The sequence below is a fragment of the Oryctolagus cuniculus genome, chromosome 2 (genome assembly GCF_051225735.1).
Source record: "Oryctolagus cuniculus isolate XC-2025 breed Fujian yellow rabbit chromosome 2, ASM5122573v1, whole genome shotgun sequence".
Classification (NCBI taxonomy): Eukaryota; Metazoa; Chordata; class Mammalia; order Lagomorpha; family Leporidae; genus Oryctolagus; species Oryctolagus cuniculus.
In genome coordinates, this window is record NC_142868.1 from 1319523 (window position 1) to 1344675 (window position 25153).

The following is a 25153-nucleotide window of genomic DNA, read 5'->3' on the forward strand; positions in this document are numbered from 1 at the left end:
AAGATGGCAACCGAAGGTCCAGGAGCTGATCAGCCAGCTGGAGGGAGTGTCGGCATGTCAAGTCCCCCTTCTGAAGTCCAAGGCTAAGGCCACAGAGCCCAAGGAATTCAACCTGACCGTCCCCAGGCCCCGCGCCATCCCAGTGCCGGAGCCAGTCCCCAGCTTGGCCAAGATGAAAGCAGTGAGTGCAGGCGTGTAGCTGGGTGGGTGGGTCGATAGGTGGGCGGGTGCATGGTTGGGTGGGTGGATAATCACCTGGATGGATAGGTGGACGGGTGGGTGAATGGTGGATGGATGGTTAGGTGGGTGGGTGGGTGGATGGTTAAGTGGGTGAATGGTGGATGGATGGTTAGGTGGGTGGGTGGGTGAATGGATAGGAGGGTGGATGGTCGATGGGGACCTGTTGCTGAGCAACCCCACAGTTACCCCATCTGCAGCTTCTTCAGCCAGGAGCCTAGGCCACTGACCTCGGCCGGCTATTGTCCTCATAACCCCCCCGCCGACACAGGTGCCCCGGAGCACCTACCAGGTGCCCAAGGAGCAGCAGCAGCTGGAGATGATCAAGAGAGACAACCGCCGCAGGGCCGAGGTGAGCCGGGAGCCCCTGGAAGGAGGGAGCAGCCGGTCGGCGGTTGCCCGGTGCAGCCCAGGACCCGTGTGCTGCCGCTCAGGAGCTGCTGCTGAAGGCGAACCTGGAGGAGCTGCGGTGCGCGATGCCCAGGGCCCGCGGGGAGAAGCCGGCACAGGTGCGCCTGGCCCCCTATCCCAAGGCCAGTCTCAGTGGTGACCACACAAACGTCCCTCCCCACACGGGGCCCCCGGAATGGGGGACTGCACCTCGCAGAGCGAGCCTCGGCCAGGGGATCCGGGTCCTCCGCACGTCCCCTTCTCTCTGAGCCCTGAGTTCTCCTGTAGGGAAACCCAGGTGTCTGCCCACACGCCAAGCAGGGAGCAGGCGGAGGAATCGCTGGTCTGATGGGCGATGCTCCCTCAGGGGCTCAGAGGGGCCCCTCCCCAGCTGCGGGGCAGGTCCAGGGTCAGGCACCTGCTAACAGCAGGTCCGAGGCTGGGGGTCTAAATGGCTGAGTTCCCCCACGGTGGCCTCTCAGCAGGCGCTGTCCACACCGTGGCTGGTGGTATGGTGTCCACCTCCTGGGTGCTTGTCAACGGGGCAGCAGGAGGTGGGGCAGGGGCAGACGGGTTCAGAGAGCAGCCCTGTGGGGGGCACTGGAAAGATGGGTGCTGAGCCCTGAGGCCAGGCCATCTTGTGTGGGGACCCCCGCCCCCCCAAAGGCCCTGCACCTTGCAGCACCAAGCAAGGGGGCTTGGCCAGGCACTGGGGGAGAGATGCTGCCGGGGCAGGCGGGGCTGGGTGGGAGGACGGGGGAGCAGGGTGGTCTCCCAGGGCTCGCTGAGCCAACACCCAGCTGTGCTTGGGGGCACCTGTGGGTACGCCAAGCTGCAGCCTCTGCCCTGGTTTCTGCAGGAATGCAAGAAGCAGCTGCAACCCCAGATCCCACCTCGAATTCGAAAGACTCCAAAGCTGACCTTCTACAGGGTGAGGGGTGCACCTGGCCACGCAGCCCCTCTCCCTGGCACCCACCCCTCCCCACCTGTCCTGCTCCCAGAGGCAGACGGCCCAGAGACCCCCAAGGACTGCCACACCCTTGCGGCCGAGGAAGCACCTGGGCAGGAGGGCAGGAGGTCACTTGCTGCTCCTGTGTGCGGCCGCCCCAGCCAGCCCTCCCCTCCCACCACAGCCGGACAACGCCCCCGTCAAGCTGAACACCGCAGCCATCCTGCGGGAAGGGGCCTTATACCAGCGGCAGGTGGAGCGAGAGCTGCAAAGGTGAGCGCGCAGGTCTGAGGCTCCCCTCGGCCCCGCCTTCACAGAGGGAGCCCCGGGGGCTGGGGGCTGGGGGCTGGGTGGGTGGCTCCGCAGAGAGCGCCTAGGAGATACTGAGGAAGGAAGCAACTTGGAGCCCAGCCGCCCCCACTGGCCGCTCACCAGCGGGGCAAGTGTGGTTCAGCTCTGATGCCGTGCACCCAGACCCCACATCGAGGGCTCTGTCCCCAAGACCCTCCCCACAAGACACCAGTCACAACCCCAGACGGGTTTCCTGTGCTACAAACCGGGGTTCCCGCAGCCCTGCCCAGGGCACCTCTAACTCAGGGGGCTCCCAGAACCCAGGGAAACGGGTTGGCTGACTTATCGTCAGTGCCCTCCCAAGGAGTCCAGAGGAGCAGAGGCATGGTGGAGGTGGCGGGGAGGGGCACGGAGCCGGTTCTGTGGGTTCTGATTACCCAGTCACCACCGATGACTTCTGACTTCGTCTGCCAGGGTGAGCAGTGTTCAGCCCCGCCCCTCCCGGAGGGTGGGCGGCTGGGGGGGGGGGTGAAGCGGGATTCCCAGCCCTCTGCTCGCACCTCGGTCCTTGGTGGCCAGCCCCACCCTGGAGCCACGGGGGCTGCTTTCCCTCAGTCGTCTCACTAGGGTAGTAAAAGGCATTGTCACTTTCTGGCTCAAGTAACTGAGCCTCTGCCACCCAGATGGGAGACCTGGATTGAGTTCCTGCCTCAATCCAGACCATTTCGGGCTTAACCGGCCAGTGGAAGCTTTCTCTCTCCCCCCTGTCTGTCTCTCAAAAAAAAAAAAAAAAAAAAAAAAAATCTTTTTTAACCATCACTGTGAAGATTCCAAGATTTTAGGAGCTAAGTGCCAAGAAACCAAATACGTATCTCACAACCTCGTTCCACTCCTGCTTCAGACAATCCCCCCCATCAGAAGGCACTGCCCGCTCCCAGAAGCCCACTCAGTCCAGTCGGCCTCGTACCTGTGAGGCCCCCGGGTGCGCAGCCCTAGCAGGCGCTGGCTCTGAGCTCTCTGGCACTGATTACGTGACCCACATACTCGTTCCTTTACACCCAGATTTTTCCACCTATTTGGGGGACGGTGCTGGTCTACACTGCAGGCGGCTTTGCTGGTGTAGCCCACTCCGCTCAGATAGCAGAACCCTGAGCAGCCGGGGTGGAGGCACGGCCACCCCTCGAGGGCTCGGGCAAGTCCGTGGGGCTGCACAGTCCCGGCCCCTCGCTTCCAGCGCCTGTCCGTCTTCCTGGTCCTGTGGCCGCAGCAGCCGGTGGGGGAAATTGAGGTGATGCAGGAAGGAAGAAAAACCCATCATCCTTACGCGGTGCACACCTCCCTGGGCGAGAATCACACAGGCGCAGAACGTGTCTTCCTTTAAGGGGCACCTCACGTGTCCCTGGGCCTGCAAACTGGCGTCCGTGGTGCGCCTGGCTGAGCCTGGACAGCCCAAACATGGGGGCTGTCTCCGTCACTCCTGAGCCGAGTTTTTCCCGGCCTTAGTCGTCCTGCACACAGGGTGGGGGCCTGTCACCTTGGCCGCCTCCCGCACGCCCGGCAGCTCTCTGCTGGCCAGCTGAGGACTGTGGAGGAGGCACTGCCCAAGTGGCCAGAGAGCCGAGCAGCTCCCCACACAGCTCCAGAGTCGACCTGGGGGACAGAGGCTCCCCGGATCGCCCAGGGGGCACCGTTTCTGTTTCATTAGGGGACGTGTCTGGGTCTCACTTGGGACAGGCGCAGGGGTGTTGGTTTTGTGTCTTTCGGTCACAGGAGTGGCTTAGGAGCCGGCTGTGTTCCATAGCAAGGCACCGAGTGCCCCAAGGGGAGCTCTCCAGTCCCACGACCCCATGGCGGTTGCCGGCAGACGTCACACAGGGGTGTCGAGGGCAGACTCTGTCCCAGCCAAGTGCCAGTGTCTGTTCTACGCAGCATGGGCTCGGACAATCCTACTGGTCCCCGTTTAGTGCCCCCAATTTATGTGGCCTGCAGGGCAGGTTTGACAGTACTACTGTTGTGGGGTTCGCGAGGCTCAGAGAGACCCCCAGCTAAACTTGGTTCAGGGTCTTGTCTTCCTACCGGTAGGAACACAACTGGGACACCCGGAGCAGGAGGCGGGATTTACTGAAAGGCCGAGGGGCAGCACACAGAGCACACACACAGGCAGGAGCGCCGGCAGCATCCAGGAAGAGAACTGGCCACATCGGTCTGGGTCATCCTTTTATAGGTACAGGTGGTGCTCGGAGCAGGAACCGATTACAGCCCCAGGAGACAGACGTGGGGTGGGGCTGCCGTGCACGCTATGGTCGCCAGGAAGGTGTCGTGGGGTCCGGAGCGTGATGGACAGCAAAGCCTAGCTGCATGAGGAGGAGTGGGCGTGCCACACTGTGGGCCATGGGCCCTGGGCGGTGCGTGTGGCTTGGGTGTTGTCTCTGGTGTTGGCTGCATCATCCACTTCACTGGGCCAACACTCCCCAGGGACGTGTGATGGCTGTCCCAACTGTAGCCTCCGTTCAAGCCTTACCAACAGGTTTTGGTTCAAACGTTGTTGGCACAGGCAGGTAGAGAGACAGCTCCTTTACAGAAAGCCTGCTGAGCACCTGGCGGTGTCGTCCTGTCCACGCGACACTCTGCTCTCAGGAGCTTTCTCCTCTGGTACAAAAAGCTGTGGGTCTGCAGCAGGAGGGCTGCGCTGAGGAAGCCCTGGCCCTCACGCTGATTAATCCGCCTGCCTCCAGGCCGCTGCACATGGACATCTCGTTTAGTTCTTGCCTGGTGACTTTCTAAATTTCTGCAAACTGGGGCCAACGCAGCAAACGTGTTTGGGCCTTTTAATGGTGTGGGACCAGCGGGAGCTCCCTGTGGTCCACCCATCCTTCAGTAGTGTTGTAGTAAAACCAGTTCTTTCCTGAGAGGCAGAGTCAGGAGGAGGGAACTCCATATGCTGGTTTACTTCCCCAAAATCCCAAGCAGAGGGGCCAGCGCTGTGGCGTAGCGGGGAAAGCCGCCGCCTGCAGTGCCAGCATCCCATACGGGAAAGCCCTCGGGACCAGGCCGACATCACAATGCTTCTATAGGGGACATGATGAACTCGTGAGTCGTGTGCCCAGGGCCCCTAGGGGGCCGAGGGTACCTCTCCCTCAAATCAGTTTTAGCAAGGACCCTGGAGGCAGGACCAGATTGTAAGCTGAGACTGGGGCCTCGTGGTGTCTCGTGTCCACATCAGACGTACTGTGTGGGCTCAGCTTCTGTTGTCCCTTCATAGCGCTGCCCTGGGTGACGGGTCAAAGCCGGACCAGCTGAAATCCATACTTGGCCTTGAAATCTATGCCAAGGTCCAACCTAGCCCTCCTGCAACCTCATTTCCGCTCTGACAGCTAAGGACAATCGAGAGATAGGATATCCCGGTTACTTCGATTGGTCTGCATTTCCTAGTGGATCCGGTGAACCGGCTCCCTGGCAGCTGGAAGCCTCTAAACTCCACTGGTGACTTTTCCCTCCATGGAGAACCACGTGGCCCCCAGGAATCCAAGGCTCCTCGTGCCCCAGCGTTTTCTCGTTTTTCTTCCCGACCGGACGTTTCTGTGAATCCGAGCCAGGCCGGCAAATCCCACTCCTGGCCCCGAATCTGAAGCTCCTGGGGGGACAAGACAGCAGACTCCAACTCAGTTTATCCTGCGTCGTCCCCCAGCAGCACATCGCTGACGCCAGGCACGGAGGGTCCCCCACACCACACGCGCAGTGCTGCAGCAGTGGTCTGCAGGCGTCCTCCAGTTCGGCCCAGCCTGCCGCTGTCCTCCTGGAGTAGCTTCAGACCACACAGAACTCAAGACCTGCGCGCCTCCACAGGCCACATGCAAGCCCGAGGTTGTTTGCCTGTGCCTGGGACCGCCGGCGCCAGTTGGGTTTCCCACTCTCCCCTCTTCAGGTCCCGTTAATTTGCTGGAGTTCAGGACTACACGTTCATTAGGAAGGACATTACAGAGCACACAGAGGACGATGCATGGGGGGAGGCGAGGGAAGGGGCATTCCACCTCCAGGGCCACCCACCTGCTTGGCTACCCGGAAGCTCTCCAACCCTAGCCTTAGGGGGTTGATGGAAGCTTTATCACATAGGCATGATTGATTAAATCGCTGGCCATTGGTAATCAACCGTTAGCCCCTCCCCTGGAGGTTGGGGGTGGGGCTGACTGCAACCCTGGAGTCCTGCCTTGGTTTTCCTGGTGACCCGTAACCCATCCTGCAGCTACCCAGGAGTCAATGCATCACTTACCACGCTGAAGCCTCCTAGGGCCTTAAGAGCTGTATGCCGGCCGGCACCGCGGCTCACTAGGCTAATCCTCCGCCTTGCGGCGCCGGCACACCCGGTTCTAGTCCCGGTCGGGGCACCGGATTCTGTCCTGGTTGCCCCTCTTCCAGGCCAGCTCTCTGCTGTGGCCAGGGAGTGCAGTGGAGGATGGCCCAAGTCCTTGGGCTCTGCATCCCATTGGAGACCAGGATAAGTACCTGGCTCCTGCCATCGGATCGGCGCGGTGCGCTGGTTGCAGCGCGCCGGCCGCGGCGGCCATTGGAGGGTGAACCAACGGCAAAAAAGGAAGACCTTTCTCTCTGTCTCTCTCTCTCACTGTCCACTCCTGCCTGTCAAAAAAAAAAAATTAAAAAAAAAAAGAGCTGTATGCCAGGAAGCAGGCCGAAGGTCAAGTACAGTTCAGGACATCACAGAGGTCGTGACCAGGCCGTAGTCCTGCAGAGGTGCAGATGGCCAGCGGATGGCCGGCAGGCCTATGTCAGGGCTGAGGCCCCATCTTACAAGAGAACAGCTCAGCGAGGGAGCCTGGGGCAGGCGGCAGCAGCAAATACCTGGGCCGCCCCGGCTTCCCCTCTTCCATGGACCCCTTCCCAGGGCCCCTCTCCCAGACGGCCCTGTGCTTATGTCATGCGTGCACTGGTCTTTCCATGTATGCAGGCTGGGCTGTGGGTGGCAGCTTGGGTGGTTGACTGGCTGGATGGGGATGTGGTGGCCAGACAGGTGGTGGACAGCAGGACAGAGTTGATGGAAGGAGAGGTGGGGGGAGGAGCAGTAGACAGGTAGACAGAGCAAGGGTAGGCACGGTTGAAGGTCCCGGTGGGAGGCTGTGTCAGGAGGGGCCCGGCAGGCAGTGGGGGGTGGTAGGGGTGGGGCTGGGGCTGGGCAGTGTGGCCGGGTGCTGAGTGACCACAGCCCACCACCCCACGGGGAAATCTGTGGTCCTGGTGGCCCAGATCACAGGAGAGATCGAAAGCTGTGCCTTGTACCTCCTTCCCTAGGGTTGACCAGCTTGTGGACGGGGCCGGGGACATCTCTGAGTTCCTGGAGTGGCAGAAGCAGATGCTGGCCAAGGACCGGGAGGAGCAGCTGGCCGCGGACGAGTGCCGGCGGCTGCGGGGGAAGCTCAGCCAGCAGGAGGCGGTGCTGGCCCGGCACAGCCACGTGCAGGAGAACAGGCAGAAGGCCGACCAGAAGAAGGAGGAGGTGACCGTGCAGCAACGGGCAGGCTGTGGGGCCGGCGGCTCCCATGGCCGTTGGATTTCGGGGTCGCCCTGGTCTTTCCTCCTAGGACCCACAGGCTGACTGTGGTCTTGCTGCCCCCATCCCTGCCCCACCAGCAGGGTCGGTTGGTCCACAGACCCCCAGGCACCTCTGAGAGAAGCCCTGGGTTCTGGCGGAAGCTTCTGGAAGCCGGCCTACTTGCGCATAGTGCTGTCTCCCTCGGGAGCAGGGCCCCGACGTGCCAGGGCCGCTCTTTCTCCTCCGGGGACACACTTCCCTGTGCTCCGTCCGTCGCCCCGGCTTCCTGTGCAGTGAATACTGCTGTGCAGCGGAGCTGTATCTGCAGGGACTTTCCCGAGGGCGCTGAGCCGAACCGTTCCCCGACGGAGGGGTCTTGCCGTTGCTGGGGTACGGGGACCATCCTCACGAGCCCAGCAGTGAGAGGGCCAGATCCCTGCGCCCGACTGCACCGGGTTCTGTTCTGAATTTCCGAGTTTTTGCCACTCTCTTGGTGACGGATGCTATCTTGGGAAAATTCTGATTTGCATTTCATTTTTCTGTGTGAATTTGAGCATAATTTCACTTATTTCAGTCCTTTATCCTTTTTTTTTTTTTTTTTGGTGAATTATCTTCTCCATTTTCTACTGAGCTTTTGATTTTCACTTCCTAGACTTGGGAGGAAATGGAGTTATTTGTTTCATGTACTTGATTATTTAAGTGGACAAGACACATTCATGGCACAAAACATGGCGTTTTAAAATACGCGCACGGGGCAGCTGTTGTGGCCCTGCAGGTTAAGCTGCTGCTTGGGAGGCCTGTGTCCCTTCTGCAATGCCAGCTGAATCCCAGCCTCCTGCTAGTGCATCATGGGGCAGCCGGTGATGGCCCAAGTGCTTGGCTTCCTGCCATCCTCACGGGAGACCCGGATGGAGCTCCTGACTCCTGGCTTCAACCTGGCCCAGCCCTGGCTTTTGTGGGCATTTGGGAGTAAATCAGAAAATGAGAGAGCTCTCTCTATTTCTCCCTCTCTGTCCTTTGCATTTCAAATAAATAAGTCTTCAAACCATATAAAATGTATATACATTATGGAATGGCTACACAAAGCTAATTTTTTAAAATTTATTTGAGTCAGATTGACAGAGAGAGAGATTTTGCATCTGCTGGTTCACTCCCCAGATAACCACATCAGCCAGCACTGGGCCAGGCCAAAGCCAAAATCCAGGTGAAGGGGTCTCCACAGGGGTGGCAGGGGCCCAAACAAACACTTGGGTCATCTCCACTGCTTTTCTCTGGCCATTAGAGAGAGCTGTATCATAAGCAGAACAGGCCGGTGCTGCGGCTCAACAGGCTAATCCTCCGCCCTGCGGCGCCGGCACACCGGGTTCTAGTCCCGGTTGGGGCGCTGGATTCTGTCCCGGTTGCCCCTCTTCCAGGCCAGCTCTCTGCTGTGGCCAGGGAGTGCAGTGGAGGATGGCCCAAGTGCTTGGGCCCTGCACCCCATGGGAGACCAGGAGGAAGCACCTGGCTCCTGCCTTCGGATCAGTGCGGTGCGCCGGCCGCAGCATGCCAGCTGGAGCGACCATTGTGGGGTGAACCAACGGAAAAGGAAAACCTTTCTCTCTGTCTCTCTCTCACTGTCCACTCTGCCTGTCAAAAAAAAAAAAAAAAAGAAAGAAAGAAAGAAAGAGAAAAAAATAAGCAGAATAACAGGGACTTGAATTGTCACCCATCTGGGATGTTGGCATCACGGGCGGTAGTTTTACCTGCTATGCCACAATGCTGGCCTTAGGATATATTTTAAAATCTTGAGTGTAACAATATTTTAAGTTGACATTAACATTGTCTTAAACGCCTTTAATGTATTTTTCTCACCTCAAGAATTTTATCTCCTTTGTAAAATAATTTGATGAACCATACAAATAGATATATTGAATAACATGAATAAAGCTCAGATAATTAGACTTTTTTAAAAAATTATTTATTTAAAAGGCAGAGAGAGAGAGAGATCTCCCCTCCACTGGTTCACTCCCCAGAAGGTCACAACGGCCGGGGCTGGGCCGGGCTGGGTCGGGCTGGGCTGGGCCAGGGCCCCAAGCCAGGTCCCACGTGGGCGCAGCGTCTGCTGCCTTCCCAGGCGCATCTGCAGGAAGCAGCACCAGAAGTGCCGAGCATCCGGGACTTGAACCGGGGCTCTGGTACGGGAGTCGGCGTCCCCGCAGTGACTTCACCCACTGCGCTCAGCCCTCGTTACTGGGGTTTTCACTCACTGTCACAGCAGACTGGCTCCAGGGTGGACGTCCCAGCGTTAACCCTAAGCCCACTGGGTGACAGCCCGCAGGCTGTCGGGCTGCCGGGCGAGCATTCTTCAAGTACATGTGGTCAGCTCCGTGCTCAGCTGGGTCTGCTTACCCGTGCCCAGCTCCGTGCTCAGCTGGGTCTGCTTACCCGTGCCCAGCTCCATGCTCTGTCCACACTGCTTACCCGTGCCCAGCTCCGTGCTCTGTCCACGCTGCTTACCCGTGCCCAGCTCCGTGCTCTGTCCACTCTGCTTACCCGTGCCCAGCTCCGTGCTCTGTCCACACTGCTTACCCGTGCCCAGCTCCGTGCTCTGTCCGCGCTGCTTACCCGTGCCCAGCTCCGTGCTCTGTCCACTCTGCTTACCCGTGCCCAGCTCCGTGCTCAGCTGGGTCTGCTTACCCGTGCCCAGCTCCGTGCTCTGTCCACACTGCTTACCCGTGCCCAGCTCCGTGCTCAGCTGGGTCTGCTTACCCGTGCCCAGCTCCGTGCTCTGTCCACTCTGCTTACCCGTGCCCAGCTCCGTGCTCAGCTGGGTCTGCTTACCCGTGCCCAGCTCCGTGCTCTGTCCACGCTGCTTACCCGTGCCCAGCTCCGTGCTCTGTCCGCTCTGCTTACCCGTGCCCAGCTCCGTGCTCTGTCCGCGCTGCTTACCCGTGCCCAGCTCCGTGCTCAGCTGGGTCTGCTTACCCGTGCCCAGCTCCGTGCTCTGTCCACGCTGCTTACCCGTGCCCAGCTCCGTGCTCAGTTGGGTCTGCTTACCCGTGCCCAGCTCTGTGCTCAGCTGGGTCTGCTTACCCATGCCCAGCTCCGTGCTCTGTCCGCTCTGCTTACCCGTGCCCAGCTCCGTGCTCTGTCCGCGCTGCTTACCCGTGCCCAGCTCCGTGCTCTGTCCGCGCTGCTTACCTGTGCCCTGGGTCAGGTCTGCTCAGTCTGTGGCACCAGGGTCATGCCAGGGCTGTTCTGTGTTCTGTGTTGGCTTTCATTACGAGGTGTCTCTGGGTAGGTAACGGCAAATTCCCACTGTGGGTGAGCTCGTGGGCAGCCCCTGGGCGAGGGGTGCTCTGCTGTGGAGGGGCCACGGGGATGTGGGGAAGCCTGGCAGGACCGCCAGAGTGGGCTCCAAGGCTGCACCGGGACTCGGAGCTGCCTGGGGGCAGACAGAGCTGGGCGACCTCCCCTGGACACGGGCCAGGTGACCACCGCCTCGTCGCGGGCCAGGCACTGCGGCTGTCCTCCCAGTTGGCGCACCTCTTCTCCTTGCCCCGCCGTCTCCCAGTGCTGATGCAATGCAGTTGCTGAAGGTGACTGTGCACCCTGCCCCCTGCTGGGCCCGCACCCAGCGCAGCCTCTTCCAGGAGGCCTGTGACCTGCCTGAGGCCACGCAGCTGGCTGGGCTCACGGAAGCAGAACCCAAAGCCCCACGCCTCCCGCTCCCGAGCCGGCACCTCCTGCACAGACCCAGGCTGCACCTCCTTCCCAGTGGGTTCACAGGAGCTGCTGGTGGGAGCTGGGGTGGGGGTGGGGCCTCTGCACTGCTTACCTCCTCAAGACCCCCGCGCTGCTGGCAGTCGCCGGCCCACCTCCTGGTTCCGCACACAGTTCTCCAACCTCTCAGGAAGCTTTGAGAGTATTTTTTTAATCTTGGGATGGAGCTGAGATTTACAGAAACGTCACAGCAGAGCTCGGCCAGCTCCCATGTACTCCCCAGCCGGTGCCTCTACCGTGCACGGTTCCCATTAGCCTTCCAGGCTGCCGTAACCAAGCACCACTAACAGGGTGGCTTAGGGCAGAAGTTCACCCCTACACCACCACCAGGAGGCGGACGTGGGGTGGAGCCCCCCCCCCCCCCGGAGCTGGTGGGCTTAGATCTGGGTCCCAGGGCAATTCAGGGGTGGGTGGGGTCCACCCCTACACCCGGTGCTGCTCCCTGAGCTGGGGCAGGCCCAGAGGGAGCAGGCTCACCACGGCGGCCCTCTGTCCGAGCAGACGGCAGAGCTGATGCGGCAGTGTGCAGCGAGGCGGCTGCAGGAGGAGCGGTCGGTGAGAGAGCTGGTGCAGCAGGTGGTGGAGGCGCAGAAGAACGTGAAGGCGGCTCAGGCGAAGCTGGTCCAGGACCGGCGGCAGATAGGTACCGGGGCAGCCAGGGCCCATGGCCCTGCCCAGCACCCCCGGGGGCCCGAGCAAGCTACCACAGGGAGCGGGAGGCGGGGGCGGCCCAGGACCTCCTAGGTGGCGGCCCTGGCCCGTGGGTGCCCCCTCAGCACCCCGCCTGGCCCCCAAGTTCAGGAAGTGGCGGAGGAGAGCCGGGAGCTGCTGCAGCGCACCGCGGAGGCGGCCAGGGAGGAGCAGAGGCGGCGCTGGGAGCTCACCTCTCAGCGGCGGGCGCTGGAGACGCAGCCCACGCGCAAGGGCAAGCTGGTGGACCTGACCCAGGTGAGGAGCCTCCTCGGGCGCCGCCGGCTGTCCACAAAGGCCGCGCTGGTCCTGGAACTCACCGCTAGCCCCACACTGGGACAGATGGTGACCCTGGGGGCAGAGAGGCAGAGAAGCTGGGGCGGGGCAGGGCACAGCAGCCGGTTACCCAAGCAGGAACCCAGCACGGTACACAAGGGAGGGCTGTGTGGGCTCCGCCCGGGCCCAGCCCAGCTCCCAGTCTGCGGCCTCCCCCCCCAGATCCCAGGGTACGGCCTGGAAGGGGAGATGTCGGTGGTGGAGCTGCGTGAGCGCCTGGCCCTGCTCAGAGAGAGCCAGCGGCGCCAGGAGGAGGAGAAGCGGGATCAGATCATCCAGGGCAAGCGCGCCAGGAGCCAGGAGCTGCGCACCACGCTGGAGCAGATCTCGCTGTGCCGAGCGGCCATGGGACGGGCCGCAGCCTTGAGGTCCGTGTGGAGGGCGAGGGGGTCCGGGTCCAGGCGGCCCCTGCCCTCCTGGGTGGGCCCCCCAGCTTCCTGCCCACCAGGTCTCTAACGACCCCCGCCCCTACTGCTGCACTGGGTGGCTCCCAGGCCCAGAACCGGTGGGAAGGTCGGGTGCAGCTGTGCGTGACACAGATGCTGCCTGAGTGTGACCCCCCCGGGGCTCTGCCTCGCTTGCTGGCTGTTGGAAGGGGCTGCAGGCCTCCGAGGCTTTGCTCCTAAACGCGTTCGTGACAGCATTGTCCTACATAACCACAGCACCATGAACAGCCAGAAAAATTCGCAGAAATTTGCAACATCACCTGAATATCTTGTCTGTATCCACATTTCTCCAGGGGCCCCCAGACTTGGCTAAGAATTTTAGACAGCATTTGCTGCAACAGTTTTCTAACCAGCCTCTGGCTGAGAGTCACACATACCCCTGTGGGCAACCCCCCCCCCCTTTATTTGGTTTTGGGGACTGTGTGGTGGCTTTTCCCAACCTCCGTGGGCCCTGGCCTGACGCCTAGGGAGGCAGCACCCGGACCTGGCTCTGAGCCTGGCACACAGGGCTCCAGAGCGCGTGTCTGAGTAGTGGGTGACGACAGTGGCCACAGGGCCCAGGTGAGTGTCCTAGCAGAGAACCCGTCACCACTGTCCCTCCGAGTGACTGCTACTCTGGTTCAATCCACACCGCTGCGGGCTGGCCGCTGGCAGGCCCCCGAGGCGGCACACACGTGGGAAACCTCACCACTTGCCAGCGGCTGGCCTCAGCCCGGAGGACTCCAAGAGCCAGCAGGTGCCACCGACGTTCCGGGAGCGCCCTCATGAGTGGGGCCGATCCCGTGGCAGCAACTCACCAGGAGCATTTTAGTGGACAGAGACGGGGAACAGCCCCTACGAATCCCGGGCGCTGTGATGCGCCTCCAGCGATGGCCTGAGGGCACACACCACAGGCTGTCAGTGGGGACCCCAGAGAGCAGGGAGGTGACAAAGGGGCTTCCCCATCGCTTAAAAGAGTGAGAGAGAGAGAGAGAGAGAGAGAGAGAGACCTTCTATCCAATGGTCGAGCCGGGGCTGGGCCAGGTGGAAGCCAGGAGCCAGGAACTCCATCCCGGTCTCCCCGGAGTGTGGCAGGGATCCAAGTACCCGGGTGGGGACATCCCCACTGCCTCCCAGGAGCCGGAGCAGGGAGCTGGATCAGAAGCAGAGCAGCCGGGACTACAACTTGCACTCCCACGTGGGATGCAGGGCTGTCACCTTGCTGCACCTGCCCTGCCGTCCACATTTTACCCCAGTTTTACGTGTAGTTAATACATAATGCTTAAAGAAATGTTGGGGCCAGCGTGTGGCACAGGCTGCCTCCTATGACTCTGGGATCCCACAGGACGCGGGTTCGGGTCCCAGCTGTTCCTCTTCCTATCCGGCTCCCTGCCAATGGGCCTCGGACACAGCGGAAGATGGCCCAAGTCCCTGAGCCCCCGCCCCCTACGTAGGAGACCTGGGTGAAGTTCAGCCCCCGCCATGGCGGCCATCTGGGCCTGGGCCGGTGTCCCATCGGGGCCGGGTCAGGCCTTGGCGCCGCTCCTAAACCCGCCCTGTTGCCGGCCAGGTGGGAGGAGAAGAAAGCGCAGGCGGCGGCCCCGAGGGACCGCTCCGGGGACGAGCGCGTGCAGGAGCTGCGGCGCAGAGTGGAGGAGCGGGCGACCGAGCGCCGCAGGCAGGCGGCCCTGCTGCACGTGGTGGCGCCGAGGACAGCGCGACCCCCGGCCGCGGTGAGCAGGGGGTCCCGGCGCCGCGGGCAGGGGCTGTGGACGCTGGGCCGGCAGGGGGCCAGGCCCTGGCGGGGCGGTGAGCGCGGGAGGCCGCGGGGGTGACGCTCCGCCGCGCGTTGCCCGACAGGGTCCGGCGGAGGCGCAGCACTGGTAGGAGCTGGGGCGGAGCCGGGAGCGCAGGCTGCGGGCGCTGCAGCGCGGGGACGCCCCTCCCGGGCCCGCGCCCCGCCTCGAGGCCGCCTGAGCCCCGCCCGGGCGGCGCGCGCGGCCGGCGGCGCGCACCTGTTCTCCACCGTCGCCACCTGCCCGGAGCAGACTGGCCAGAGCAGAGGCGAGACGCCCAGTTACGGCACGGGAGAAACTTACGCTGGAGGAGTGTCCGCTCTTCATATGGAATTAAAGTTTGACTGGGTGCCCTGTATTTTCACATGCTAAATCTGGCCGCGCTGGCCCGGGTCCCAGCCCTTCCCCGCGGTCCAGGGCAAGGCGTTCTCGGCCCCTGACCTCTGGAGCTCCCAGAACCTGGAGTCCCCACCCTGTTCCCCTAGGCGGGTTTCTTCTCCTGCGAAACGGGCCAAGGAAAGTGGGCAGGATTCTTGGGCAACAGCTAAGGACTGGCCCTTCCGGGGCCTGTCCCCTGCAGCCCTCACAATGCCAGGCAAGGGTGAGGCCGCCCCCAAGTTGAGCACCCCCACATCCTCTCCGCATCACTGCAGGAGCCCTGCTTCAGCAAAACCGGGACTGCTTGGAGGCATGAGCTGGCCCCCGGCAGGAACCAGGATGGAAAAACAGCAGGAAAAGTAAAGAATGGGGCAGGTGTTTGGCCTAGCCGCCGAGGCCCACCCTGAATGCCGGGCGCCTTTTCCAAATCCAGCTACCCGGCACCCTGGCAAGCAGGCAGCAGCTGGTGGCTGAAATGGCTGGGTCCTTCCACCCACGTGCAGGCCTGGACTGAGCTCCCGGTTCCTGGTTCCGCCTGGCCCAGCCCCTGCTGTTACCCGCAGGGGAGGGAACCCGTGAATAGGACCTCCCTCTCCGTCTTTGTCTCTCTGCCTTTGAAATAAATAAATTTTAAAAAGGTAAAGCACATTACCTTACGGGCAGTCCCGTCCCGGGGGAAGGGAGTAAACAGGCCGGGAGCTGTGTCTAGGAGAGAGACCCCCCACACCTTCCCCTTCCTCCTGGGGCCTGCAGAGAGGCCACCTCGGTCCCAGGGAGCACTCAGGAAGGGGGCATCCCGGCACTGACAAGAACAGATGGAAGTGGAGCCCTCCACTATGCTGCATCCTATCAGACTTCCCGCAAGCCGGGGTGGTAAAGAGGGATTCCCGTCGCTGTTGAATCCGAGCTGGGAGCAGATTAAATTCCGTCTCAACAAATAAAAGTTTTGCCACCTTGTGATGTGTAAGCCCGCTTTATCTGACATTGAGGGGTACATCAATGGTTGCTGATCCAGAGACCCCTGCAGCCCTGGGGGCTTTGAAAGGGGACTTCTTAGCTCCTGGAACTGGCGATCCGAAGGAGGGTGGCTGCAGCCTGTGCCGACCTCCAGCGGGGTAGCAGGTCCAGTCTCAGGAACATGCAACAGGTGCTGCAGCCCCACTGACCCTGAACGTGTGGAGCTGGCGTGGGGGATGAGGGGTCTGCACGGTGGCCTGAGCAAGCCTGGCGGCAAGGAGGGGCGGGAGCCTTCTACCAGGCCGGCCCCTGCCGGAGGAACCTGGGCCCCCACAAACCCGAGTGCTGCCGGCAACAATGCAAGCTGCCCTCCCCACTCTGCCATGCCTACCTGGGTGGGAGCAGGCCTGGCACTGTCCCCTGAAGGTGTGGCCTAAGGGTAGGTGTTGTGGGTAGATGGACGGCAGGTGTCTCCCTGCGTCCACACCTCCACTTGTGACTACACCCCCAGTCAAGAGGTTACATTTGCACCCCGTGTCTGTGCCTCTGGTACGGCCTCCTGACTTTCGTTAGTAGGCTGCAGCCGAGGTGACAGTGCCCCGGTTGTTTTTTTTTTTTTAAGGATTATTTATTTATTTGAAAGTTGGAATTACATGGAGAGAGGGAGAGACAGAGACAGAGAACCATCATCTGCTAGTTCACTACCCAGATGGTCACAACAGAGCCAGGATCTCTCCTGGGTCTCCTCTGTGGGTTTAGGGGCCCAAACTCTGGGGCCATTTTTCGCTGCTTTTCCCAGGCCATTAGCAGGGAACCGGGTCAGAAAGGGAACAGCCAGGATTCCATCTGGTGCCTGTATGGGATGCTGGCATTGCCGGCAGAGCTTAACCTGCTGCACCCCGGTGCCGACCCCAGTGCCGGCCCCGGTGCCCAGTGGCCCAGTTCTGAGCCTGAGCCTCAAGTGGCCTTGGAGCTTCTACTTGTTCTCTTTTATTTATTTATTTATTTATTTATTTATTTTTCTTTTTTTAATTTATTTTTGACAGGCAGAGTGGACAGTGAGAAAGAGAGACAGAGAGAAAGGTCTTCCTTTTTCCGTTGGTTCACCGCCCCAACCTGGACTAGAACCCTGGGTGCCAGTGCCACAGGCGGAGGATTAGCCTATTGAGCCGTGGCACCAGCTTATTTATTTATTTATTTATTTATTTTATTTTTTTGACAGGCAGAGTGGACAGTGAGAGAGAGAGACAGAGAGAAAGGTCTTCCTTTGCCGTTGGTTCACCCCTCAATGGCCACTGTAGCCGGCGCACTGCGGCCGGCGCGCCGCGCTGATCCGATGGCAGGAGCCAGGTGCTTCTCCTGGTCTCCCATGGGGTGCAGGGCCCAAATACTCGGGCCATCCTCCACTGCACTCCCTGGCCACAGCAGAGAGCTGGCCTGGAAGAGGGGCAATCGGGACAGAATCCGGCGCTCCGACCGGGACTAGAACCCGGTGTGCTGACGCCGCAAGGTGGAGGATTAGCCTAGTGAGCCGCGGCGCCGGCCTATTTATTTATTTTTTAAAGATGTATTTCTTTATTTGAAAGACAGAGTTACAGAGAGGCAGAGGCAGAGAGAGAGAGAGAGGTCTTCCATCCACTGGTTCACTCCACAAATGGCCACCATGGCGGGGGCTGGGCTGATTCGAACAGGAGCCTGGAGCTTTCTCTGGGTCTCCCACATGGGTGCAGGGACCCGAGGACTTGGACCATCTTATACTGCTTTCCCAGGCTATAGCAGAGAGCTGGATGGGAAGTGGAGCAGCCAGGACTTGAACTGGTGCCCATATGGGATGCCAGTGCTGCAGGTGGCAGCTTTACCTGCTATGCCCAGTGCTGGCCTCTACTTGTTCTCCTGAAACCCTGCCCAGGCCCTGTGTGAGCCGACCAAGGTGTCCGGCTGGGAGAAGGCACCGTGTGGAAGAGAGACAGTTGTCCCAGGAGCCATGCTAGACTGCCCTAGAACCACAGACCCCAGCCTGTGAGGCTGGCCAGGACCAGAACCCGCCCCCCCTCCCCCCGCCGCCCCAGCTGACTTGTACAAGGGCAACACACACCTCTTGTTTGAAGTTCTGAGCTTTGGGGGCCGGCGCTGTGGCGTAGCAGGTAAAGCAGCCACCTGCAGTACCGGCATCCCATATGGGCACCGGATCGAGTCCCGGCTGCTCCTCTTCCAATCCAGCTCTCTGCTGTGGCCTGGGAAAGCAGTGGAAGATGGTCCAAGTCCTCGGGCCCCTGTTCCCGCGTGGGAGACCTGGAAGAAGCTCCTGGCTGCTGGCTTTGGACGGGCATAGCTCTGGCCATTGCCATCTGGGAGTGAACCAGTGGATGGAAGACCTCTCTCTTTCCCTTTGCCTATGCGTCTCTGTAACTCTGCTTTTCAAATAAATAAATAAATCTTAAAAAGTTCTGAGCTTTGATTTGTTGCAAAGCAGCAGTCTTCACATCAGGGCCCCTGCCTCACCCTCCCTGCATAAGCCCTTGGAGAGGCAATCAAGGCAGCCAGGGGTGTGGCCCCACTGTGCTGAACACGCTCTGGGCTCTCTTGGCTGCACCACCTCAGGGGCTGACACTGCCTGAGCACACGCTAGTCAGAAGACCCTCTGACGGCTCCAGAGACGCATGTAGGCGGGGCCCTTTAGAGACAGTTAAGGGGGTGGGCATTTGGCAAAGCGGTTAAGAAACTGCGTGGGACACCTGCATCCTAGATCTGAGTGGGTTCAAGTCCTGGCTCTGCCTCTGCTTCCAGTGTCCTGCAGATGTGCACCTTGGGAGGCAGCAGGTGATGGCTCCGCGCTCGGGTTACTGCCACCCGGGTGGGAGGCCCCGAGGGAGCTCATGGCTCCTGGCTTCAGCCTGGCCCAGCCATAGCTATCATGGGCATTTAGGGAGTGAACCAGCAGTTGGAAAATGTTCTCTCCCTCTCTCTCGGTTTTTTTTTTTTTTTTTTTTTTTAAGATTTATTTATTCATTTGAGAGGTAGAGTTACAGTGAGAGGAGAGACAGAGAGAAAGGTCTTACATCCGCTGGTTCATTCCCCAGCCAGGAGCCAGGAGCTTCTTCCGGTATCCCACACAGGTGCAGGGGTCCAAGGACTTGAGCCATCTTCTACTGCTTTCCCAGGCCACAGCAGAGAGCTGGATTGGAAGAGGAGCAGCCAGGACTTGAACTGGCGCCCATATGGGATGGCAGCCCTGCAGACGAGGGTTAACCTGCTGCCCACAGCGCCGGCCCCAAGATGTCCGTTTCTCTCTGTCCTTGTGTCTCTGCTTCTCAAATACATTTTTTTTTTTTTTGACAGGCAGAGTGGATAGTGAGAGAGAGAGACAGAGAGAAAGGTCTTCCTTTTTGCCGTTGGTTCACCCTCCAACGGCCGCCATGGCTGGCGCGCTGCGGCCGGTGCACCGCGCTGATCTGAAGGCAGGAGCCAGGTGCTTCTCCTGGTCTCCCATGGGGTGCAGGGCCCAAGCACTTGGGCCATCCTCCACTGCACTCCCGGGCCACAGCAGAGAGCTGGCCTGGAAGAGGGGCAACCGGGACAGAATCCGGCGCCCCAACCGGGACTAGAACCTGCTGTGCCGGCGCCGCTAGGTGGAGGATTAGCCTAGTGAGCCGCGGCGCCGGCCCTCAAATACATTTTTACATTCTGTCTCAATTAAATTAAATATCCTAACTATTCATTAGTCTATAAAATACAAGTTCCTATTCTTGAATTCTGTTTATCGATGTGGTTATTTTTAACCATTCTTATTAAAAAATAAATTTTAATATCTACTGATTCTCTCCCCAATGCCTGCATCGGGGCATGGGGTGGGGGTGGGGATGGGGGTGGGCACGCCAAAGCTGAACAGCTGGGACTCCAGCCCGGTCTCCCACACGGGTGGTAGGAACGCAACCACTGGACGCATCTCCACTCTACCATACCAAAGCCCCTTAGGATATCAAAGACAGAGATTGTAACTCCACACAAAGACATAAATGCTCCAGGTCCAATCTGTCATTCCCAGATATGGCTCAGCCTTCAAGTTAAAGAACCCCTGTCAGGAGACTATCCCCAGGGACAGGGTCCTCGGGACTGTTAGGTAGGAAGTCAGAAATGAGCTTACGTGTGTGACGAAGGCCTAAGGCACTGACATCCAGGTCCAGCATCCGCATCTCAAAGTCATCCCGACAACCTTCCAGGTGCAGCCAGGATCTGCACTCAAACACCCGCCCCTTCTACCCCAGAACCGTCCTTCTGGCCAGGCTTCCCCCTATCTGATAACTTCAAGGGGGAAACTCAGAAAGGAACTTTTCGTTTTACATCCAAAAAGCCCTTTGTGCCGCGGCTCACTAGGCTAATCCTCCGCCTAGCGGCGCCGGCACACCGGGTTCTAGTCCCGGTTGGGGCGCCGGATTCTGTCCCGGTTGCCCCTCTTCCAGGCCAGCCCTCTGCTGTGGCCAGGGAGTGCAGTGGAGGATGGCCCAGGTGCTTGGGCCCTGCACCCCATGGGAGACCAGGAAAAGCACCTGGCTCCTGGCTCCTGCCATCGGATCAGCGCGGTGCGCCGGCCGCAGCGCGCCGGCCGCGGCGGCCATTGGAGGGTGAACCAACGGCAAAGGAAGACCTTTCTCTCTGTCTCTCTCTCTCACTGTCCACTCTGCCTGTCAAAAAAAAATAAAAATAAAAAAATAAATAAATAAATAAAAACAAAAAGCCCTTTGTTCCAGGAGGAGCAGAGGCGGGAAGGCAGGACCCATCCCCTCTCTGCTGAGCCGCCCGCCTGCCTGCCCAGGTGTACTCTCTCCACTCAGCCATGTAACCTCGCTCTCCCCCAGTCTGAGTGACTGTGCACTCTCTCTACGTGCAGGCAGGAGTGTTGATCTCAGTTCTTGTCACGGCAAAGAATTTCCACATGGACAGTGAGCAAAGAATCTATTGACAGCGAAAAGCTGCCACCACAGCAGACAGGAGCCGGACTCCAAGGGAGGAGGTGCCAGTTAAGCCGGGGGGGGGGGCTGTCTTTTTTTTTTATTACTGTTATTATTTCATTTATTTGAAAGGCGGGGTTACAGAGAGAAAGAGGAGACATACACAGAGAGGTCTCCCAGAGTGACCACAATGGCCAGCGCTGAGCCAGGCTGCAACCATCAGCCAGGAGCTTCTTTTGGGTCTCCCTCATGGATATGTCACCAGAGAACAGGCTGTGGGAGCCGTGGGGCTCTTGTCTTCACACAAGAAAGAATTCAGGCAAAGTGATAGGCTTTACTGGGGACAGGGCATCTGTCAGGATGGAAGCGACGGGGAGAGAGCGCCCCAGTTACTCAGACTGGGGGAGAGCGAGGTTGTGGTGGCTTTGGGACCCGCCAGGAGGGAAGGCCTACACTTCCGGGAATGGAGAGTCCCCACCTGTACTTCCAGGGAAGAAAAGTCCTTGTCAAGGTCGCTGCGGGTGCCTAAAGGTCAACCAGTGAGGATCAGACCCGCCTGCACCTTTAACCCCCACGTCCTGAATCTATAAAAGGATCCCTCCCAACCTCTGACGCGCGACTTCCCCGCCCCCCCCCCCCCCCCCCACTCAGTTGCTCTGTTGGGACCGCGGAACCTTGCCCGGGAGCGGAGCCCCAATAAAAGCCTGTGAATTAATTGATTCGTCTGCCTGGGAAGATTTGTTATGCGCCGGACACCTTGCAGGTTGCACGGTTACGTACTTGAGTGGAGACAACACACCAGGCGGGCGGCTCAGCAGAGAGAGAGAGGACAGAGTGCGCAGTCGGTCTGGACTCCCTGGGTTTTTAAGGGAGTCTGTTTACCACCTTCCCCTCTCCTCCAGGACAAAGCATGGGTTTGCTGGGTGAAAATTAGCAAATTCCTCCCCAGATCTGCTGGCAGAGGGGCTTCCCTCGGAGGTCTGTGAAGGCTTTACTGCCCCGTGGTATCAGGTCAGGTAACCATCTGGTCCTGAGGAGAGAGCAGTCTCCTGGGAGCTCTCCTTGGGGGAAGGGCTGGGACCACCTGGGAGGTCATCAGGGTCTGGGCAGGACTTGGAAGTGCCAGATGCTGGGCTTCCGGGGCTTCCGCAGTAGGAGCTGGGCTTCAGGCTTTCTCATGAACACACAGGCTAAATTTCTGACCTCCTACCTAACAGGTACAGGGGCCCAAACATTTGGGCCATCCTCCCTGCTTTCCCAGGCACATGAGCATGGAGCTGGATCAGAAGTGGAGCACTTAGGACTCAAAGCAGCACCCATAAGGTGCTGCGGGTGGCTTAACCTGCTATGCCACAGCACCTGCAGGGGTGGGCTGGGGTGGGTCACACAACTGCCTTTTTATTTTAATTTTTTTTTAAGATTTCTTCATTTATTTGAAAGGCAGAGTTAGAGAGAGGTGGAGAAGCAGAGAGAGAGAGAGAGGGAGAGAGGTCTCCTGTCTGTTGGTCCACTCTGCAGATGTTCAAAATGGCTGGAGCTGTGCTGATCCGAAGCCAGGGGCCTCCCCCTGGTCTCCCACGCCGATGCAGGGCCCCCAGGACTTGGGCTGTCTTCTGCTGCTTTCCCAGGTGCATTAGCAGAGAGCTGGATTGGAAGTGGAGCAGCCAGGACTTGAACTGGCGCCCACATGGGATGCTGGCACTGCAGGCGGTGGCTTTACCCGCTACACCACAGCACTGGCCCCATGACTGCCTTTTAAATGAAGGCTCTCTGGCCCCTTTCTGAAAACCAGACCTAGACCTAACCAGCGGTGGAGGAACAGCGTGACAGCTAGTCAGAAGGCAGGGATGATAATTCTGTGTAGCCTTGACAAAATGCCTGTGGGTACTGACCTAACCTCCCACCTGCCTGTCCACCCCTCATAGTAGTTCCTGGAAAGAAAATCCCTCAAGGCCAGACCTAGGGTCCAGATGCTATCTGCAGGGGAGATAAGTGCCCACTGCCTCAACTCAGAGCGAAGTTTAGGAAGGAAGAGCCGGGGCTGGGACTCAGGGTGTCCAGCCAGCCTCAGCATCACAGGCCCGGCTCCAGCGCAGGGCCTGGAGCTCCGCGAGGCTCACACCTGCCAGGGCGGTGTGGGGATCACAGGTGAGGGCAGGCTGAGACCCGGGGGCTCAGATGCCCGCAGGAGGCATCCAGGGCTCCGCCCGCGCCCGGGGCTGGGAGGACGCCTTTCTCAAGGCCAGTCCTGGGGTGCCTTCCCTGCGGGCCCTCGCCCGCCCCTCCTGCCCACCCGGCCCCTGACACCCTGACTCCCCTCCCCAGGCTGCGGGACACCCAGCTCCCTCGTTCCTGCCCAACTCTGCTTCTTCCTCCCGGTACTCCGGCTCTTGGCTCCAAGCTCGCTTCCTCTGGACAGCCCTCCCAGACAAGCCGGTTTAGGGCCCCTCTGGGCTCGCCAGTGGGGACTGGGCCCGGTCCTCGCGGGGACGGTGACCGCACCGCCCCGCCCCGTCCAGGGCTTGGTACCAGGCGGCGCTGATCCAGGCCCGGCTTCCAGCTCGTGCCCCGGGAATATTCCTCTCCAAGGTCTCGTTAACAGGCAAGGAAACAGGCCCGGGGAGCTGGGCGGAACGCCTGGTCTGGACCAACGTCCAGCTTGACGTCGCCGGCCGGCCTCGTAAGTTAGCGCCATGGTGGCTGCTGTGCGGGGTGGCAGCGCAGGACCGGGACCGTTCGGAGCCCCCTCGGCTCCGGAGAGCACGAGCCGGTCAGTGCGGGTCACCGGGGGTCGGCGGGCAGCTGCCGCGGGCCAAGCGCTCGGACCACCCTCAGACTACAACTCCCGACAGGCCTTGCAGGCGGCGCGGCGCGGACAAGCTCTCTCGCGGGAATGCGGGGTCTGAGGCGCGCGAGCGTGGGCGGGTCCGGAAGCGACGCAGTTCAAAGTGGTAATGGACGTCTTCCTTATCCAATAGAATTGGAAACAGGGCTCCTTCCCCGGCAGCCGCGGGCGAAGGGGAGGCGGTGGCCACTGGGGACGCGCGGGGGGCGGGGCCTGGGCCTGGGAGCGGAAGTGGACTGCTGTGGAGGCGGCGGCGCCTGGCTCGGGGGCTTCTCCTCAGCGGCTTAGAGGTGCTTCCTCGCTCCAGGACAGTGGCGGCGGTGCCTCCCGGACCGGAGCAGCTCCGAGTAAGGCCCGCTCCTCGGGGAGGGAGCGGCGGCGGGGCCCAGCAGACGCCGCGTTCGCGCGGCCTGTCCAGGCCTCGGCGTCCGCGGCTCCGGCGGCCGCCCAGCGCGGCGCGACCCGCTGCGGGCCCCGTGGCCGGCCGGGCCTGCCGGGACTTCGGGCCGCCTCTGCCCACCCGCCCCGCCGCCTGCGCCGGCGTCCCGAGCCTCGCTGGGCGCGGGAGAGGAGGTCTAGAGGGCTCCCCCGGCGCGGCCGCACGACCGGGCTCGGAACTCCGAGAGGGAAACTGAGGCTCGGGCCGGGGCGCCCAAGGTCACGGGAGAGGCGCCCGGGCCTGCCGGCGGCGGGGAGGCAGTGAAGGCTCGTGTCCTCCTTTGTGCTGGCGCCGCCGCCCGCCGTCGGGGGCCCGCGAGCTCGCCGGAACGCCTGGCCGCGTGGCGGGCGCGCTGCTCGGCTCGGCTGGGCGCGGGGCCTGGAACCGGGGAGCCCGCGCTTCCGGGTGCAGCGTGTGGCCGCCGCCCCGGAGGCCCGTGTAGGAGCCCGCGGCGGACCCCCGGGCGCCCACCAGCGTCCACCTCGGGCGGGGAGGGCCGAGCCTGGGCGAGCCGCGCCTGCGGGATGCAGCTTTTGTCTTCCTGCGGCGCCCGCGGACGCTCGGGGTCTCGGCCTGCGCAGCCGTGCCGGGGTCCTGGGGGGTGAGGCGGGCGGCCCGCGGTCGCACGGTGGAGCCGAGTTCTAGCTGCGGGACCCGGAGTGCGGGCCGTGTGGCCGTGGGAGGCGGCGGCGTTGAAGGGGATTTTTTTGCTCTGGGTCGGTTTTGCTTGTGAGTTTGGGGTCGTTGTGTTGCTTGAACTTGACCTTCCAGTCCTGACCCGGAACCTCACTAATGACGCTTAAGAGGGTCCCGACTGCTCGCCGCCATGACGTTAGGGCCGCGTATATGGGCATACTGTGTGTCTGGTTTTTATTCTGTGAACATCTGTAGAGAAAGGGAGAGACAGATCTTCATCTGTTGGTTCACTCCCCAAATGGCCGCCGTAACCAGGGCTGGGCTGGGTGGAAGCCAGGAGCTTTATCTGAGTCTCCCAAGGCGGCCCAGGGCCCAAGCACTGGGGCCATCTGCTTCCCGGGCGCATTAGCGGGGCTTGGGATTGGAAGTGCAGCAGCTGGGATTCCAGTGGCTTCCATTTGGGAGGCTTAAACTGCTACACCAGAGTGCTGGCTCCTATGGTATGTCCTTTGTGTACTGTACATA

The 25153-nt window shown here is 61.0% G+C and overlaps 2 protein-coding genes across 7 annotated transcripts in view; both read left to right on the plus strand.

Annotated features, from left to right (window-relative positions):
* Positions 1–15760, plus strand: part of CFAP99 (cilia and flagella associated protein 99) — a 47213-nt gene extending 31453 nt beyond the window's left edge. Inside the window, exons 6-16 of the mRNA XM_051836699.3 lie at positions 4–181; positions 509–589; positions 672–746; positions 1487–1558; positions 1761–1849; positions 7172–7376; positions 11679–11820; positions 11974–12125; positions 12366–12571; positions 14199–14361; positions 14489–15760. Of these exons, the coding sequence (XP_051692659.3) occupies positions 4–181; positions 509–589; positions 672–746; positions 1487–1558; positions 1761–1849; positions 7172–7376; positions 11679–11820; positions 11974–12125; positions 12366–12571; positions 14199–14361; positions 14489–14515 (1390 nt within the window). The 3' untranslated portion in view covers positions 14516–15760. The remainder of the gene's footprint in view (positions 1–3; positions 182–508; positions 590–671; positions 747–1486; positions 1559–1760; positions 1850–7171; positions 7377–11678; positions 11821–11973; positions 12126–12365; positions 12572–14198; positions 14362–14488) is intronic.
* An 8014-nt stretch (positions 15761–23774) lies between these two features.
* The window catches only part of RNF4 (ring finger protein 4), a 33681-nt gene continuing 32302 nt past the window's right edge, over positions 23775–25153 (plus strand). For all 6 annotated transcript variants that reach the window (XR_016228607.1, XR_016228612.1, XM_002722398.6 and 3 more), the window contains exon 1: positions 23775–23900. The gene's annotated coding sequence lies outside the window, so the exon portion shown is untranslated. The remainder of the gene's footprint in view (positions 23901–25153) is intronic.